The sequence below is a fragment of the Pelobates fuscus genome, chromosome 1, assembly GCF_036172605.1.
Source record: "Pelobates fuscus isolate aPelFus1 chromosome 1, aPelFus1.pri, whole genome shotgun sequence".
Taxonomy (NCBI): Eukaryota; Metazoa; Chordata; class Amphibia; order Anura; family Pelobatidae; genus Pelobates; species Pelobates fuscus.
In genome coordinates this window covers 205,306,523-205,327,308 of record NC_086317.1, presented here as the reverse complement: position 1 = coordinate 205,327,308, position 20,786 = coordinate 205,306,523, and the positions used below count along the sequence as shown (strand labels likewise).

General features: G+C 41.4%; 1 protein-coding gene across 1 annotated transcript in view; it reads left to right on the top strand.

Annotated features, from left to right (window-relative positions):
* LOC134608731 (monocarboxylate transporter 7-like) overlaps positions 1-18,880 on the top strand; it is a 32,346-nt gene extending 13,466 nt beyond the window's left edge. The window contains exons 3-5 of the mRNA XM_063451838.1: positions 5,566-5,694; positions 13,394-14,137; positions 18,495-18,880. Of these exons, the coding sequence (XP_063307908.1) occupies positions 5,566-5,694; positions 13,394-14,137; positions 18,495-18,880 (1,259 nt within the window). The remainder of the gene's footprint in view (positions 1-5,565; positions 5,695-13,393; positions 14,138-18,494) is intronic.
* The last annotated feature ends 1,906 nt before the right edge of the window (positions 18,881-20,786 follow it).

Here is a 20,786-nt window from a genome sequence, read left to right as displayed (position 1 = left end):
GTTTTTATGGATGCTGTGCTGGATGCCAGGAGGATTTTGAGTTCCCCGACCAGGTTCTGAAAGTCCCGCTGGGTAACAGGGGCAGACCCATCTGGTATCCCTTTGGGTGTCTGTGCCTTACTGGGGGTTGGTCTGGCGGCATGGGGTCTATCGGTAAAAATTTATTTTTTATGTTATTGATAGCTAGGCATGAGCATGGGGAAAATATTCGGCTCGGTTCGGCATTCCGAAATTTGGGACTTCGGCAATTCGGCACTTCGACACTTTAGAACTTCGGCAACTTTGGCACTTGAACACTTTGGCACTTCGGAACTTCAGCAACTTCGGTACTTCGGGACTTTACTTGGAGCCGCTTGGTAGATAACTCCCTAATTCCCACGGTATTAGGGAGTTATCTACCAAAAGACTGAAAGACCTAAATTGGTCTTTCAGACAAATTTATTAATACTAAGTAAAAATTACTGTGGCTGCTAACTGTTAAAAAAAAATAAAAAAACCTAATGTCCTCCCCCCTGGCCCCCACCCCTGAATGGTGGGTGGGGGCCCTAAACAAGAATAAGGGGGGGGGGACCTAATGTCCTCCCCCCTGGCCCCCACCCCTGAGTGGCAGGTGGGGGCCCTAAATACAAATTAGGGGGGGGCCTATTGTCCTCCCCCCTGGCCCCCACCCCTGAACGGTGGGTGGGGGCCCTAAACAAGAATAAGGGGGGGACCTATTGTCCTCCCCCCTGGCCCCCACCCCTGAACGGTGGGTGGGGGCCCAAAATACAAATTGGGGGGGCCCTAAATGCAAACTTAACCCCCCCTCCCCCCAGGTGACTAGGGGTCCCCAAACCCCTAGTCACCCCCTCCCCCAAAAAGTAAACCCCTACCTACCCCTCTCACCCTAAAAATGAGAGGGGACCTTTAACTAAATACCTGTAAAAATAAACATAAACTTACCATTTGATGTTTTCTTTCTTCTAAAATTTTTTTTTTCAGCCACAAAAAAGGCCATATAAAAAGCCATAATAACCGACTCAATTAAAAATAAACAAACACTGTGTAATTTGACTCATAACTCTCTGATTGGTGGATTAAGTAACCAATCAGAGTGTTATGAGTCAAATTACACAGCGTGGGAAAATTCCAAAGAACTTTCCCACGCTGTGTAAAATGACACAGAGCACTCTGATTGGTGGATTTCAAACCAACCAATCAGAGTGCTGTGACAGGTAAATGTAGAGACTTACCTGTCAGATCACTCTGATTAGATGGTTTAAACCCACCAATCAGAGTGCTCTGAGCCTAATTGCAGGGCGGGGAAAGGTTTTATAAGCCTTCAGTCTGCACGGAGCCCTCCCCGGGTTGAAGATGGATTATTGTTTTTTGTTCTTGTTTTTTTATTTATTTATTTATTTTTTAATTGCGTCGGTTATTATGTATTTTTATTTGGCCTTTTTTGGGGCTAAAAAAAGAAGATTTTAGAAGAAAGAAACCATTGAAAGGTAAGTTTATTTTTATTTTTATAGGTATTTAGTTAAAGGTCACACCTCATTATTTTTTAGGATGAGGAGGGTAGGTAGGAGTTTATTTTTTGGGGGGGAGGGGGTGACTAGGGGTTTGGGGACCCCTAGTCACCTGGGGGGAGGGGGGTTAAATATGTATTTAGGGCCCCCACCCGCCGCTCAGGGGGGAGGACATTAGGTCCCCCTCAATTTGTATTTAGGTCCCCCCCCCTTATTTTTGTTTAGGGCCCCCACCCACCGCTTAGGGGTGGGGGCGAGGGGGGAGGACATTAGGTCCCCCTCAATTTGTATTTAGGTCCCCCCCCTTATTTTTGTTTAGGGCCCCCACCCACCGCTTAGGGGTGGGGGCGAGGGGGGAGGACATTAGGTCCCCCCCAATTTGTGTTTAGGGCCCCCATTCACTGTTCAGGGGTGGGGGCTATGGGGGAGGACATTAGGTCCCCACCAACTTATTCTAGTTTAGGGCCCCCACCCACCACTCAGGGGTGGGGGGCAGGGAGGAGGACATTAGGTCTCCCCCCTAATTTGTATTTAGGGCCCCCACCCACCGCTCAGGGGTTGGGGCCAGGGGGGAGGACATTAGGTCCCCCCATTTGTATTTAGGGCCCCCACCCACCACTCAGGGGTGGGGGCCAGGGGGGAGGACATTAGGTCCCCCCCCCAATTTGTATTTAGGGCCCCCACCCACCGCTCAGGGGTGGGGGCCGGTGGGGAGGACAATAGGTCCTCCCCCCCCTTTTTTCTTTAGGGCCCCCACCCGCCACAGGTTGCTCACTGTTTAATAGACATGCCCCTACTCGCGGTATAGCGAATAGGGGCATAATTTACTAATACTAAGTAATCTTTACTTAGTATTAGTATATATGGTGAAAGACCAATTCAGGTCTTTCAGCCTTTTAGTAACTTACTAAAAGGCTAAGTAACTTACATTTTATATGAATGTATGTTACTTGATTGTTGTAAGTTTTGCAAATGCTTACAGCTGAATCCTGGCTATGTTTGTATACGTTTTATTTGAAATTGTATACAGTGTAACATTCTTCTTCTTTCACTGGGTAAGTATAGCAGCTACTGGTAAATTTCTAAATAAAATTAGATCCTAAAAAAAAGATATTAATTGAATATTTATTTACAGTGTGTGTATATAATGAATGCAGTGTGTGTGTATGAGTGCAGTGTGTGTGTGTGTGTGTGTGTGTGTATGAATGCAGTGTGTGTGTGTATGAGGTCAGTGTGTGTGTATGAGGTCAGTGTGTGTGTATGAGGTCAGTGTGTGTGTATGAATACAGTGTGTGTGTGTGATGCAGAGTGTGATGCGGAGCCTTGGTGGGGAGTGGGCATTTTTATTATTATTTTTTTAATTATTATAATTTTAATATTAATATTTTTTGTTATATTAATATTTTTCTTAATTTTATTATTATTATTATTAATATTTTATTATTTACATTTTTATTTATTTTTTCGTCCCCCCTCCCTGCTTGATACATGGCAGGGAGGGGGGCTCTCACTCCCTGGTGGTCCAGTGGCATTGGCAGTTCAGTGGAGGGGGCTGGCAGAGAGCGTTTACTTACCTCTCCTGCAGCTCCTGTCAGCTCCCTTCTCCTCCGCGAGGTCCGGTCAGCTCCCCTGTAAGCTCCCAGTGAAAGTCTTGCAGCCGCACTCTGACCCCGCGGCTCTCGCGAGACTTACACTGGGACTTGCAGAGGGAGCTGAACGGACCAGTGCGGAGGAGAAGGGAGCTGACAGGAGCTGCAGGAGAGGTAAGTAAACGCTCCCTGCCAGCCCCCCTCCTACACAGCCCCTTGTCTGTATTATGGCAACTTTTTTTATACTGTACTTTTCTAAATAAACCTACGTCTCTGTGAAAACTGAAGTTTTTGTTTTTTTGCAGCCTATATAAACTTAAACCTTGTTTATTTTGCCTGTGTTAGCCTTTGAGTTTGACATGCTTGTTGTAAGCCATCTGGCCCTTTTCACATTCCTTTGCAATTTACATTACCCCTTCTGTCATCTGAACTCTACTAAGTGGCCAATTCATATATGCACTACATAAATTACATTAAATGGCAATATTCTATAGTGCAACAATGAATTATGCACCCTTGGCGTGACAATCAGAATTGACAATCTCAGCCAATCCAATGCTTTCCTATGGGGAAGCATTTTAATTGACTAAGATCATCACTTCTGATGATGTTAGCAAAAGAGGCAGATATGGGGCAGAGACCGCACCAGCAGACTGGAATATAGTTAAGATATTACTATATTAAGGGGGGCTAGATAGAATTGCACTTGCTAGCCAGCCACCACAACAAGAAGGTGTAAAATAATAATAAATAAGACTTATAGGGCGTCTTTAACTGCATACACCCCTTGAGTATCAAAGGGGTGTATGCAGTTAAAGACGTCCTTTTCCTATAGATGGAGCTATGCTGCAGTATTCTCCAGATGTCATCGCAGCCGATCAAATCTCCAAATAGGTAGTAGAGCTCTTACAAGAGCTAGTGATTAGTTGTGAAGCAGGTTCCCTACAAGCACGAGACAAGGCTACGTGTTGAGGGTTAAGCTGAGCTGATTTTTAATGGGGCCACACTGGCCTTTTATGCAACTTTTCCCAACAAGGATGACACCCAGGTGGACCTTGTTGGGAACAGGGACACACAGTGAAGTCAATAAACATAGAGTCAGACAGAGAGACACACCATACATTACACACATTCCCTCCCCTCTGCTTGGGAGATATTTGAGTTAATTACTGTATCAACTCAATTATCTCCAAATGAAAAAGAGGGACAATTTTATGCATTTCTAGAAACACCCCAAAATCACATCAGAACCCCATATAACATACATCTCCTGATAACCCCTATCTGGGGGAACAATATATTTAAAAATCATTCAAATCGGTTCAGGGGTTCGAAAGTTAGGTGGAAGTCCCATTTCTGCCCGGCCATGCACGAGGCTCCTGCCCAGAATAGTTCCATGAATTCAGCTGGTGCGGCTGGTCTCTTTCGTGCATGGTTACCGAATGCCGCCTTCTTCGGATGAATGAATACGAATCTAAGTTGTCCTGGAATTCTCAGCGGTGTTCGGGCCATCGAGTGTCTGAAAATAGTTCCAGACACTTGACGACCAAACCCCGCTGAACGCGTTCGACAAAACAAGATGGCCACCGCCACGTGTTTGTGCATACGAATCGACAGCCACCCAGTGAACCACTTAGAACGTTAGAGTTGCGGTTTGTAATAGTGTCAAATAAGTCAATTGACTGCACACGACTGTCTTGGGTGGTCGATAGGTTCGGTAAAACATTCTGTATACAAATTAGCTGGGTAAAGTTTGTTTGTTTCTATTCGTATACCGTTTTAGGTGAATGGTAGTGTAAATGAATAGATAGCAACAAAATTAGAAATCCAACGAACAGGGCATCTGTTACAAGGGGTCTGTATGAGTAGTCAACCATATTAATTTGCCCCATTCAGTATGGACCATTCGGACTTTAGTAAATTACAGTTTGAATTAATCACTGCAAGCAGCAAATAGTTGCTCAGACTCCTTGAGATGGGTTGACAATAAAAATCAGCCTCAACCAGAATTATGGATAAAAAAAAAGGGTCTTAATAATAGACATTTACTAGGAAATGTAATATAATTAATACAAAAATGGTGATTCACAAATTAGAATGGAAAAAACGAGTCTGGGAATATTTCCAAGTCTAGTTTTCCCTTAGTTTGTCATTTGGATTTTATTCATGAAAATGTAGAGCTAAACAAATAACTCTAAACAAGAAAAATGTATGAAAACTAGGTAGTAACTTATAACATTGCTATACTCGTTAGATGAACTAATGTCTCCTTATTCTAAATTTAAATATTATAGTTAGTAATAATTATAGATCTGGTCAATAATAATTATTTATGAATAAAGGGTTGATGCACAGTCAATTTGCCATAACAATTAAGCTTGCTACCTAGAATCTAAGTGCAGCTAGTTGGTAGCAGTTCTGTTTCAATGTTAATTCTCGATAACATATTTATTTATTTTTTCATTTAGGACTTGGCTTCAGCCTTAGCTTCTTCCCAAGCCTCACCATTTTGTCACAGTACTTTGACAGGCGCCGGTCCCTGGTTATTTCTGCTGCAACCACAGGGGAATGTTTTGCAGTCATTGTATTTGTTCCAGGTAAGATCTATAATTAACTAGTGTCTGCCCTCCCTAAAGTAACAATAACCAACAGGTCAGTGCACAATGGACCAGATTACACCTGTGGGAATTTTGCAATACAACCTTTTGAAAGTCCACCACATTTAACCTGTCCAGCTGCAACAAAATGGCAAAAATAAGGACCCAGATGCAAAAAATCTGGACTATTTGTTCCCTGCTTTAGAAGTCAGCAAGAAAATCATTAAACACTCCAAGGTAGTGCAATGTTTATGTATGTGGAGACTGTCCAGTACAACAGACAGCAGCCACAGGGATTTTTTTTCTTCTTATTTTATCCGTCACCTGACTTATTCCTAGTTTGAGCATTTCCTGTAAACAGTGTGCAGCCATCAAAAGTGTTACCTACCATGCTTGCGGTCACATGACCGGTAACCCCATTACTCCTGTGGCATCATAGGTTTTCCCCTTTGATAACGCCTTTGTGGGCATCATCTGAGTATTTTGAAGTAGTGGTCATGTAACCACATTGATTGGGAATCACATTTCTGTGTGATTCCAAGTTTAACCTCTATTTTTTTATTCTTACGTGGGGCTATTATTTACATGTTTTGTTAATTATGTTATGCTCCCCCTCTTTGAGAGCTAAGATTGTCTCTGATGATATCATTGTGTCAGGAAATTGACATGTGATCTCTCATGAGGAATTTTATTTTTGTAGTAACCAGAAGTACCAAACCAATTAGTATGTGATATTGTGTTTTGTAATTGAATGATTTAATTCTATTTTAGTTACATATAATTATATCATTATTGTACTGTCACTGTTGTGACAGAACACCCTGTCACTGAAAATATTTGTTCGTATCCTTTTTCCGTTCCCGTTCGGTAACCAAACAAAACCACAAATTTTCCCTTTTTATACCCCCTGTACACAGCCCACCTTGGAGCCTGTTAACCCTATTGACCTCTCTTGACACCTCCATCATCGGTTCACACCTAATTGTTTCAAGTGTTCTGCTGGGTGGCTGCCATTCACATGAACGAACATGTGGGAACTGAGTCAGAGGCCATCTTGTTGCATGAAAGCAGGGAGTGGTGTTCGAACGTCGAGTGTATAGAACTAAAATGGACAGACTAACTTGCAAACACCGCTGAACTTCTATCCTCGCCTGCTCCCTTTCCAAACATCTCAGCAGAGCACTGTTCGGTAGGATTGTTTGCAAAAACTAGGCGAACAATAGCTACCTAGGAACAAGATAATCTGTTTGGTGCTTTATTCGTTTTGGGACTTCCGAAAGTGACCAACCACCTCCACTTTTCCTCTGGAACTATTTTGGGCAGACGCCACGTGTGCGGTCAGTCAAAACTTTACCCCGGTGGCGACTCCTCTGTATTCGTGGGATCTAAGCGCTATTTGGACACTTTGGGTGCTCGGAACCAGGCTATTCGGGAATATAGGACTTGTACCAAGGGGTCCCTTGTAATATTGTATTTGTTTTGGGGTGTTATGTGTTTTACACATGGTACCTCTGTGCCTGGGAGATAATAAGTTTAAGCAAAGTACACTGTTATCTCCCAGACACAGGGACACCAGGGAGGAGTTTGTATTGCACATCTATTGAAGACAAGAGGAAGTCTTTGGGGAGTTATCAGGATACTTCACCTGAAACATTAAGGGAAGTCCTGGTTTGCTTTGAATCACATATATATAATTTTCTTCACTGGGTTGTGTTCACATATATTGTTGTTTCTGTTAGGAGTTTGTATTGAACTGTACCCTGTGTATAAATTGCATGTACCATGCCCCAATAAACCAGTTCACTCCCAGCATTATGTCTTGGCTAATGTCTGTGGGGGAAAGCTATAATCATTCAGCTTGCTAGAATCACTCAGCAGCTATAACCACTGAATCCAGCGCACCAGAGTTCCAGAGAGGGGGAAAAGGAAATCCTTGGCAGCGAGACCCGTGTCCCTACCTGGGTGGCTGCCACATCTAGTGGCAGCTGTGGGATTTTTATTTTCCCCAAGAGTGGATGCTGAACCCGGAACTAGCAGCAGATGGAGAATGGCTACGAGCAGCTCAAGCGATCCACATTGAAGGATGTGCTGGAGAGGCAGGGATGAAATGCTAAAAACATACGGAAAAGGGCTTTAATTGCCGAACTAATGAAGCTGGACCGAACCAATCCCAGCGTCGAAGCAGTTTCACGAACACTGAAGAATCCGAACAGATGCGGGACGATCGGTTTCGCTTGGCCTTGTTCGGGCCAAACCCTCCTGACAAAATAATAATGAAAGTACTGGCGGACTCGGTTGCAGAAGCTAGAGCCAAGCGGGAATACCAACTACACTTAGCCGAAATACAGTGTTCGGGAGCTCCGCTGACTGAAAGCCCCACTCCACAGCCAGAACGGAGGAAGGTACCTTTCACAGCCTTAAAAGCATTTCAAGAGACAGATGAGATTGATGGAAATCTCACAGATTTTGAAAGGCAGTGCGCTCTACACAAAGTACCAGAGGATGACTGGGTAATGATACTGGCTGGAAAATGATCAGGATGAGCTGCTGAGGCATTCAGGGCCATACCAGATGGGGAGATTCATCAGTATGAAAGATAGAAAGAAGCCCTGCTAGCCAGGTATGCAGTCACCCCTTAAGCATACCGCAGGCGGTTTATGGAATTGCGAAAGGAGGATAAAGACTCCTATGCAGAATGCCGCCTCCACAGAGATGCCTTATACTGGCTTATACTGGATATAGGGTGCCCAGCCTTGTCGGGAGAGGATATCCTACAATTATTCTTAATGGAACATTTTTTTAACCTACTTAACCCAGATCTGAGATAGGAGACTGCACACTTTACCAGAGGCTGCCCGCCTGGCAGATGTATACACAGACACTTGAAAAACTGAACGACCACCAGTAAGACCTGCCCCCGCACCGAAGTTGCTGCTCCAGGAACCTCCAACCAACTTCAACCACCTTACAGGGGACTACCTGGGAACCAAACAGCACCAACAAAGACCGGGCCCAGATGCTTCCGATGCCAGCAACTAGTGCATGTAAGGTGCAACTGCCCACTGGAACCCCCAAGACCCTCGTGGGGTCATACCAACCCTGTACCACCCAGGGCCACAGCCCACTGCTTAGAATGCAGAGAACACGTATCCCTGGAAAGAGTCCCAGCCTATACCAGAAGATCCTGGAGAGTATTAGATGAAGCTGATCCTGTTCAGGCTGCTACCATGGACAACCCTCAACAACATACACAGTTAGTCATTGTAAACAGACAAACTGCTAGGGAACTGAGAGACACCGGAGCTACCCTGACATTAGTACAACGCTACTTGGCTCGGGACAATGAACATACTGGATAATCTGTGGCCATTAGGGTAGCCGGGGGCGCTATTTACAGACTACCCACTGGCCGAGTTCACATGAATTGGGGAGCTGGATCCAGTACTGTGAATGTGGGGATTATGAAAGACTTGCCCGCGGAGGTACTGCTCGGGAGTGATTTGGGGACCCTTACCTCAGCCTACGTTACCAGGGAACACTGCGGAAGCTCATCCAGTAATTACTCATCTTCAAGCCCGGCTGGCTCACGTTCTGAGGAGATCCAGGTAAGCGATGACTCCCCAACCCCGACAGTAGACCTGGCCTAGTTAGCTTGGGACACCCCAGAGGAGTTTGGGAGGGAGGCAAGGGAAGACCCACACTCCAAAATTATAGGACCCAGGCAGACACCGAACAAGGGGGTTTAGAGAGGAAAAAGTTTATTTGAGAACAGGACAGGCTATATCGGTTAACAGAGAATCATAATAGAGGGGCAGCCCCATCCCAGAAGCACCAGCTTGTAGTTCCCAGGAAGTATCAGCTGGAACTCCTACGGATCGGACACAATATACCTTCGGCAGAACATCTGGGCATAGGCTGGACGTCTCATAGAGTAACCCAGAACTTCTTTTGACCGGGAATCAAGATGTTCAGCAGTACTGCCAAACTTGTGATGTTTGTCAACGGGTGGGAAAGAACGGAGATCACCCCGAGGCTCTGCTGCAGTCCATGCCGATCATTGAGGAACCATTCAGCCAAATAGCGGTCGATATAATAGGAACCCTAGTGAGACCTAGTCCCTCCGGTAAAAAGTTTATACTTACCATAGTGGACTACGCTACCCGCTATCCTGAAGCAGTCCCTTTGACTAACATCCAAGCAGAAACCGTAGCAGATGCACTGATCTGGATATTCTCTCAAGTAGGTTTTCCCAGGCAGATCCTTTTGGAACAGCGCACCCAATTCACAGCAGACAGAACTCATCAGCACCTTTAACTCTCTTCTTCGCCCTGCTGTGGCCGCCCCCCAAACTAACCTTACAGCCGATGCTTTGCTTGCTACTTTACTGACAAGATTGAACCACTACGAAAAGAATTCTCCCCACCTTGCCATTCTCTTTCTCAAGCGCACGTAGATAATGCCTTTCCTGCCCTTCAGACTTTCTTCCCGGCTACTAAACAAGAGGTGGCTGCGCTTCTCCTTTCCTCTCGCCCGACTACTTGCCCGCTCGATCCTGTCCCATCTCACCTTATCATATCTATCTCCCCTGTTCTTGTGCCTCCCTAACACACATCTTCAACTGGTGGCAGCCAGGTGGCAGGAGACAATGCCCGATTACTGATGTGGAGTCTAGCTTTACAACCATACAACTTCACCATACACTACCGGCCCAGCAAGCAGAACCGGAACGCCGAAGGGTTGTCAAGGCAAACTGAGCTCACCAACTAACAAGCAAGTCTAGACATATCGAAGTTGACCCGAAAACTATTAAGCAATGTCTGCTGAAGCACCATACAAGGGGGGGAGCAGTATGACAGAACACCCTGACACTGAAAATACTTGTGTGTATCCTTTTCCCCTTCCCGTTCGGTAACCGAACATGACCACAAATTTTCCCTTTTTATACCCCCAGTACTCAGCCCACCTTGGAGCTTGTTAACCCTCTTAACCTCTTTTGAGGTGTCTTTTGACACAGAGACGCCGAAGAGGAGTTTGTATTGAACTATATGGAGACTCTCTGCTGGGGGTCTGTGTATAAATTGCATGTACCATGCTCCATTAAACCAGTTCACTCCCAGCATTAAGTCTCGGCTAATGTCTGTGGGCGAAAGCTATAACAGCTATAATCACTCAGCAGCTATATCACCAAATCCAGCGCAGCAGAGTTCCAGAGAGGGGAAAAAGGACATCCTTGGCGGCGAGACTCGTGTCCCTATTGGAGTGGCCGCCACATATGTATCGATAGGCACGATCTTAGATTTATGACTTGAAAAAGGCCAGTGTAGGCTGAAACATTGTCACCCTGTTTGCTGTAGAAATAAATATATAACTATGGCAGTCAGCTACTGCTCTTATCAATACCTCATCCACTGAGCAGAAATGGAGGGATAATGGTATGTTCCACCTTGTATTTTTACTTTATTACGAAGTCCCCACTTTATACAGGGGTTAGTGTAGCTGTACAAAGAACTTGTCCACTACCTATCAAGTGAATTATTACTCCACGCATGATGGTGGAAAAATAACCCCCCAGACAATTTAAATGTCTCCCACATGATGCCAGGTGTGGGTGCAGGGGGTGGGGAGGTGGCTATAAACTTAATGGTGTATTGACATGAATTGACTAGGAAATTACTAAATTTAGGCAAAAATAACTAAAATGGGGGTAAATTTGTAATTCCCTGGTGAGTCCCTAACATTTCACAGGTTTGAGAATAAACTTGTTACAGTGGCAAAAAAGTTTTGAATGCTGGAAAGAGATTCTCAGGGCTATTTAATAGAGTGAGAATTCAGAGTGAATTTAAAATTTAAAGGGACACTCCAGGCACCCAGACCACTTCTGCTCATTGGAGTGGTCTGGGTGCCAACTCCCACTACCCTTAACCCTGCAAGTGTAATTATTGCAGTTTTTCATAAACTGCAATAATTACATTGCAGGGTTAACTCCACCTCTAGTGGCTGTCTATTAGACAGCCACTAGAAGTCACTTCCTAGTTTCTAGCACAGGTTTCCTGTGCTAGAGCGTCGCTGGACGTCCTCACGCTGTGTGAGGACCTCCAGCGTCGCTCAAAACCCCATAGGAAAGCATTGAAATGATTTTTCAATGCTTTCCTATGGGGAGACGTAATGCGCATGCGCGGCATTTCCGCGCATGCGCATTAGGTCTCCTCGGCCGGTGAGCGAGATTAGTCTCGCCCACCGGCCGACGTAATCACTAGGAGGAGCGTCGCGGAGGCGGAGACAGCGGCGAGGGACATCGCCGCTGTCCCAGGTAAGTGACTGAAGGGGTTTTCACCCCTTCAGTAACCGAGGATTGGGGGGTGGGAGGGAGAGGGACCCTCCAGTGCCAGAAAAACGGATCGTTTTTCTGGCACTGGAGTTTCCCTTTAAGGCCAAAGTAGCTGAACTGAAGGCATTCCTGCTTAAGGAATTTTCTAGTTCATCTATTTTTAAAATGAAAAGTGACATTAGAAAGAGCCACACGTTATATGGATATAACATGGACACATTACAATTTCAGTGCTATCTAGTAGTTTATAACGCTGTCGTCAAGCATTTGTGACCAGCCCTCTTTTACTTTAAATAAAAAAGGTGTGTTTAAAATGGCTTTGCCACTTGAAAAGTGTCTTAAATCTAGTCTAAAAATGTTTGGTCATAGAACTACTTTTCAGCAGACTGCGAAGCACAATTATATGGATAATGACTGAATGCTAGTGAATTGCAAACCTAATAACAAAAATAGCCAAGTTGTGACTATACATTTCTTTTTCTTTTTTAAATGTGGTTTGCAATTCACAGTTTGGTGAGTAAACCCAACAACAAACAAAACTGTAGTGAATTCAGGAACAGTTCTGCAAATTGGGAACTGTGTTTCAACTCAATAATGATCCCAGTTTGGCAATGTTTGACCTAAGCACTGTAAATTCCGTTTCTAGTTAATCATTGCTCCTTTTTTATTATTATTATTATTATTATTATGATTATCATTATTATTATTGACACTTACCGTATTTATTCGAGTATAACACGCACACGTGTATAACGCGCACCCCTAATTTTCGATTAAAAATCGGTATAAAATTTTATACCGATTTTTAATCTAAAATTAGGGTGCTTGTTATACTCGAATAAATATTCGAGTGGGTGCTCGATAATACCGACCGCCGGGCTCATTACAAGCCCGGCGGTCCTGGGGGGGTGGGCAGCAAGCATTTACTCACCTCCGTGCAGCTCCTCCAGCTTCCCAGTGTACATCTCGCGAGACCCGCGGCCAGCTCTGACGACGTCAGAGCGTCAGAGCTGGCCGCGGGTCTCGCGAGATTTACACTGGGAAGCTGGAGGAGCTGCACGGAGGTGAGTAAATGCTTGCTGCCCACCCCCCAGGACCGCCGGGCTTGTAATGAGCCCGGCGGTCCTGGAAGGTATATTTATTCGAGTATAACGCGCACCCTTAATTTTAAATAAAAAATCGGTTTAAAAAAATGCGCGTTATACTCGAATAAATACGGTATATAGTGCCAACAAATTCTGTATAAACGAATACTAATATGAAGAACGTTTTAAGGGTTTTAACTATGTAAAAACATATTGTGAGATTTATATTTTTCTGATGATTGTTTCCCACTTACATGCTTATAATGCCTTTTTCTTTACTTTCCAGCTTATACTGCACTTATGCAATACATGGGCTGGAGAATTTGCCTGTTCGTCATCGGAGCTCTGCAACTTGTCATCATGGTTTGTGGATTCTTGCTACAGCCAATCATTATTATACCAGAAGAAGACCCAAAACAACATTCAGAAGTTGATAAAAAGGACACACGCATTACTATAGACATCACAGATTCTGTAGACAATACAAAGGCAAAGACTGACATGCCCAAAGAGGAGAAGATGCTTGAGCCAGTAGAGTCTGAAAAGGATGAGCTTGTACTTGATTTTTCTATATTGAAAAATACTAGCTTTATATTTTACACACTATTTGGATTATTTGCTGTCTTTGGCACTTCTGTACCTCCCCTATTCATTATTCCTTACAGTGTAAGTCTGGGCATACCTGAAGAACTTTCAACACGCATTCTTATCTTCATGGCCTTTGCTGAACTCCTCGGAAGAATTAGTGGAGGCTTTATCATGCACAAGGAGCCAATTAATAAGATTTACATTGAACTGACATTTGTCATCCTGCTGTGCCTAGCTCTTGTTGCCATCCCTTTTGCTCATACTTTTCTAGGACTGATGGCATGTAGCTTCTTTTACAGCTACATTATGGGAGCTGTTGCAGCAACTTACATTCCGCTGATAGGGGAAAAGGACATTGTTGGCATCGAGAAGATGGAATCAGCAGTTGGAGTCTTTGTCTTTATTCAAAGTTTCACATCACTGACGGGACCCCCATTAACAGGTAACTAATACAATTTGTTATAATTATTTTTTTTTATCTCCCCACTAGCCCATGAAGTCACACAACAAGACAAGCACTTGGTTAGCACCAGCTGTGCATGGGCCAGCACTGGGCATCCTTTGATCTTCATTGTTGGCCTCTGCCAATGCCCACTCCAAAATTTAAAATAATGATAACCTGCAATACTCTGAGTGTCTCCACAGGGCTCGTTTCCTTGTGCCATCATAACAGAATCATATATTGTCTACAATGATTAGAGTCACCCTATTTTGAGTATTTGAATGAGCTATGCAACACTGCGAACCCTGCAATATGACAGATGTGACTGTTTTGGTCAGTCCAGCATCCTCTGGAAAACTGTTTATAAACTCCACAAGTAACAGGCGCTGTGTGAATGTGTAATAATTACATCTGACTCAGTGCCTGCTCACTAGTTCATAATCCTAGTCCTAGTTTTATACAAAAAAAAGCAGGAATGTTTGCACTGATGGAGCAAACACTGGGGCTAAGAATTCTGTGAAATATATGTTTAACCCCTTAACGCCGTTACGGCGTTCTATGCCGTCGCGGCTTTAAAGCCGTTGCGGCGGCATAGAACGCCGTAACGGCTTAAGCCCCCAGAAGATCGCAGCTACTTACCTCCGCCGCGATCCTCTTCTGGGGGGCTGCCTGACAGCCCAGGCAGCCCCCCCATGGCAAATGAGGCCCCCGGGGGCCATGTGATCGCTCTCAAAGAGCGATCACATGGCCCCCTATAGCTGGCTATGGATCTGCCAGCAGGGGGACTGTCTAAAATATTAGACAGTCCCCCTGCTGGTAGGAAGAGTAAAAAAAAATTATTAAACATGTGTAAAATTAAATTAAAAGTATTTATATATATATATATATATATATATGTATAATATATATACATATTATATATATGTAACGTCATACAAAGTGTATTTTAATATTAATATTAGTATATATATATTAATATTAAAATACACTTAGAATGACGTTACATATATATAATATATATATATATTATATATATAATAGATATATACACATATATTATATATAAATACGTCTAATTACAATAATAAATAAATAAAATAATAAAATAAATAAATAAAATATTGAAACAAAATTTAAAATAAATTATATATGCATATGTAATTTCATTCTAACTGTATTTTGCTATTCATATATATATATTGGTAACATAATACAATTAGAATGACATTCTATATATATCTATCTATATATAAAATGCAAATAACCGCAAATATATATATAGAGATAAATACATATAATTACATAAAAGATTACATTAGTAGGCACGTAGATTTTAAATACCTATAAATGCATATATATTAAAATTCTACGTATATATTTAAGTAATTTTTTAACATAATTATGTCATTTGATTAATTAAAATTTGATTGACATGCCTGACAACACAGGGAGAAAGTGCAGCGAATTTAATTCGCAAGCACTATATTTGACCCTGTAACTCTCCAAGACACCATAAAACCTGTACATAGGGGGTACTGTTTTACTCGGGAGACTTCGCTGAACTCAAATATTAGTGTTTAAAACTGGTAAATTTTATTAAAACAATGATATTTTAAGTAAAAGTGAAGTTTTTTGCATTTTTTTCAAACAAACGGCACTTTTATGGACTATATTATTGTTGTAATATGTTTTACTGTTTTAAAACACTAATATTTGTGTTTAGTGAAGTCTCCCGAGAATAACAGTACCCCTCATGTACAGGTTTTATGGTGTTTTGGAAAGTTAGAGAGTCACATATAAGGCTTGCATTTAATTTTTTTGACATTGAAATTTGCCAGATTAGTTATGTTGCCTTTGAGATCGTATGGTAGCCCAGGAATAAGAATTACCCCCATGATGGCATACCATTTGCAAAAGTAGACAACCCAAGGTATTGCAAATGGGGTATGCCCAGTCATTTTTAGTAGCCACTTAGTCACAAACACTGGCCAAATATTAGTTTTTTGCTTTTTTCACACAAAAACAAATATGAACGCTAACTTTGGCCAGTGTTTGTGACTAAGTGGCTACTAAAAAAAGACTAAACATACCCCACGTTCAATACCTTGGGTTGTCTACTTTTTCAAATGGTATGCCATTATGGGGGTAATTCTCATTCCTGGGCTACCACACTGTCTCAAAGGTAACATTACTAATCTGGCAAATTTCAATTTGAAAATGGAACGTTCTATATTTGACCCTGTAACTTTCCAAAACACCATAAAACCTGTTAATAGGGGGTACTGTTGTACTCGTGAGACATCGCTGATTACAAATATGTGCTTTTTGTTGCAGTAAAACCTAACAGTATTATGACATGTACAGCTAAAATGTGAGGCGGAACTACAAATTAAAAAAAAATAAAAAAAAATGATATATAATAAGTGCATATAATATGAAAGAGGGGAACTACGGGTGAACAGACATATAGCGCAAATTCCAGTATTTGTTTACGTTTTGTTTTGATCAGAACGTGTACTATTGACTCCGTCCTGAAGGGGTTAAATAGCTGGCTAAAAGTCAGCAGGTCTAAACGTTTTGTAAATATTGATGGGAATGTAGGCACCTGGGAAATCAGGCCATGTACTATCCCTTTTGTAGCAAGATAAGTATCAGAAGCACTGAGAAGTTTTAATGGAGGTACAGATAGAGTGAAAAGTTTAGTTTAACCCCTTCAGGACGAAGTCAATAGTACACGTTCTGATCAAAACAAAATGTAAACAAAAACTGGAATGTGTGCTATATGTTTGTTCAACCGTAATTCACCTCTTTCATATTATATGCACCCACACTTATTAGATATCAGTTTGTTCAGGAGAAACAGGGCTTTCTTTTAATATCAAATATTTATAATTTATTATGAATAAAAGCAAAAAAACAGTGAGAAATTGTACATTTTAAAAAAGAATTGTAGTTCTGCCTCACATTTCAGCTGTAAATGTCATAATACTTTTAGCTTTTACTGCAAAAAAAGCACATATTTGGATTCAGCAAGGTCTCACGAGTACAACAGTAGCCCCCATTAACAGTTTTTACGGTGTTTTGGAAAGTTAAAGGGTCAAATATAGCACATTCTATTTTTCAGTTTTTTCACATTGAAATTTGCCAGATTAGTAATGTTACCTTTGAGACCGTGTGGTAGCCGAGGAATGAGATTTACCCCCATGATGGCATACCATTTGCAAAAGTAGACTACCCAAGGTATTGCAAGTGGGGTATGTCCAGTCTTTTGTAGTAGCCACTTAGTCACAGACACTGGCCAAAGTTAGCTTTCATATTTGTTTTTGTGTGAAAAAAGCAAAAAACTAATATTTGGCCAGTGTTTCTAACTAAGTGGCTACTAAAAATGACTGGACATACCCCGTTTGCAATACCTTGGGTTGTCTGCTTTTGCAAATGGTATGTCATCATGGGGGTAATTCTTATTCCTGGGCTACCATACGGTCTCAAAAGTCAACATAATCAATCTGGCAAATTTTTATGCGAAAAAAATGAAATGCAAGCCTTATATTTGACTCTCTAACTTTCCAAAACACCATAAAACCTGTACATGAGGGGGTACTGTTTTACTCAGGAGACTTTGCTGAATACAAATGTTAGTGTTTCAAAATGGTAACTTGTATTACAACAATAATATCGTCAGTAAAAGTGCCGATCATGTGTGAAAAATGCACTCTGCACTTTTTGCCTGGGTTGTCAGGTATGTCAATCAAATTTTAACTAATTAAATCACATAATTATGTTAAAATATTACTTAAATATACACATAGAATTTTAATATATATACATATATATGTATTTAAAGTCTACGTGTACACTTATGTAGTTATTTATGTAATTATATATATTTATCTATATATATATATTTGCGGTTATTTGTATTTTATATATAGATAGATAGATATAGAATGTCATTCTAAGTGTATTTTGTTACCAACACTATCCACCAGCAGGGGGACTGTCTGACACTCCAGACAGTACCCCTGCTGGCAGATCCACAACCAGCTATAGGGGGCCATGTGATAGCTCTTTGAGAGTGATCACATGGCCCCCGGGGGCTTCATTTGCCGCGGGAGGGCTGCCTGGGCTGTCAGGCAGCCCTCCAGAAGAGGATCGCGGCGGAGGTGAGTAAATCGTAGCTGCTGGGGGCTTAAGCCGTTCTCTGCCACCGCAACGGCTTTAAAGCCCATTTAATGCGGGACGGCATAGAACGCCGTAACGGCGTTAAGGGGTTAACATAAGTACAAGCTATGTCTGCAGAAGATTATATGGCTGAAAGTAATGTTTCTACTTTTTTGTTTTATTTTCTTTTATTTAGGTTTACTGGTGGACAAAACAAAATATTATGGGTCTGCATTCTACTTCAGTGCTGTCGGGATGGCACTTGGTGCTATATGCTTGGCCTTTGTAAAACCTTCTCAGAATGGTTTGTGCAAGAAAAGGGCACCAGCTACACAAGACTCAGCTGAATTCCAAGATGCACAAGACATGCCAATAAACAATGCAGTAGTAGATGAAAACCCGTCAGGAACTGAGGAAAACTCCAGTACTATAGAGATGGAACTACCTGCCATAGTAAGACCTTGCATTAATGGACAGTGCAAGAAAAATTCACCCGATACACAAGACTCCACTGAATGTCAAAATGTCCAAGATGTGGTGATAGAAATCCCAGAAATGACTGGAAACCTGTCAGCGGATTGATCTGAAAATCATTGGACACCTTGCCACCCATGGGTTTTCGCATTCTTTCTGTTCATCTGCATACATGTGGCACAAGTTTTCTAAAAATCTACAGTTCAGAGGGGATATGAGAGCTCTATTCAAACATATACAGGGCCAGTCTCTGTGCTACTATTGGTCTTTTTTATTATTATACTATTTATTAACCCCTTAAGACCGGAGGGCGTACTATTACGTCCTATTAAAGGCGGCTCTAAACGCCGCCGGGCGTAATAGTACGCCCTCCGGTCTTTCCTTACTTACCCGGTGCCGGCGATCGCGGTTGGGGGGACTCCCAGGGAGCCCCCCCGCGGCAGATCTTCCTCCTCCGGTCCCCCCCGGCCATGTGAGAGTGAGGTCCTTGCGAGGACCTCACAATCACATGGCAGGGATAGCTGGCTTCTGTATTGCCAGCAGGGGGATTGCCTGTAATGACAGGTGGTCCCCCTACTGGCTGAAAATAAAATAAAATAAATGTTAAAAGTGTAAAAAAATAATAATATATACTTAGATCATATATATATATATATATATTATATATATATATATATATGATCTAAGTATATATATATACACATATACATACACACACGTACACTGTATAGGTGTATTTCACTATTAATATATATATAATTATATATATATATATATATATATATATATATTAATATCAAATTACACGTAGACTGATACTGATTAAATATATATAGAATTATTGTTATATATATATTTATATATAATATAAAAAAATGTAATATGTAAATACGTTAAAAAATAAAATAAATAAAATAATTAAAAAAATAATTAAAAAATATATAGATGTTATTTCGTTCTAACTGTATTGTAATATTAATATATATATTTATATCAAAAACACGTAGAACGAAATAATATATATATCTATATACATAAATATATACTTAAATATCACTATATATATACATATATAAATAAAAATATTTTAGAAAAATTATATATATATATATATATTCACATACGTATATATATATATATATATATATATATATATATACATATATTAATTCTACATATATATTTATGTAATATTTTTACATAATTGGGTATCTTAATTATTTACAATTAGCGGGACCTGCCTGACAACCCATGCCGAAAGTAAAGGGAATTTAATTTGCTAGCACAATATTTAACCCTATAACTTTCCAAGACACCATAAAACCTGTACATGGGGGGTACTGTTCTACTCGGGGGACTTTGCTGAACACAAATATTAGTGTTTCACATTAAAATTTGCCAGATTGGGTACGTTGCCTTTCAGACCCTATGGTAGCCCAAGAATGAAAATTACCCCTATGATGGCATACCATTTGCAATAGTAGACAACCCAAGGTATTGCAAACGGGGTATGTCCAGTCTTTATAGTAGCCACTTAGTCACAAACCCTAGCCAAAATTGGCGTTTTTTGCATTTTTCACACACAAACAAATACTAACGCTAACTTTGGCCAGTGTTTGTGTACTGTTTTACACGTGAGACTTTGCTGAATACAAATATGTGTATTTTATTGCAGTAAAAGCAAACAGTATTATGACGTTGACAGTTAAAATGTCATGTAGAACTAAAAAAATAACAAAATTTCTTATTTTCTCCCATTTTTTTCATATTAAATTATGTTTCATAGCTAAATATTTGATATTAAATGAAAGCCCTGTTTCCCCTGAATAAAATGATATATAATAAGGGGGGTGCATTTAATATGAAAGAGGTGAATTACGGTTGGACAGACATATAGCGCAAATGCCAGCTTTTGTTTACATTTTGTTTCGTTCACAACGTGTGCATTTGGCTCCGTCCTTAACCCCTTAAGGACAGAGCTTCGGAAGCTTGTCTTTCCCTTAATGACAACGGC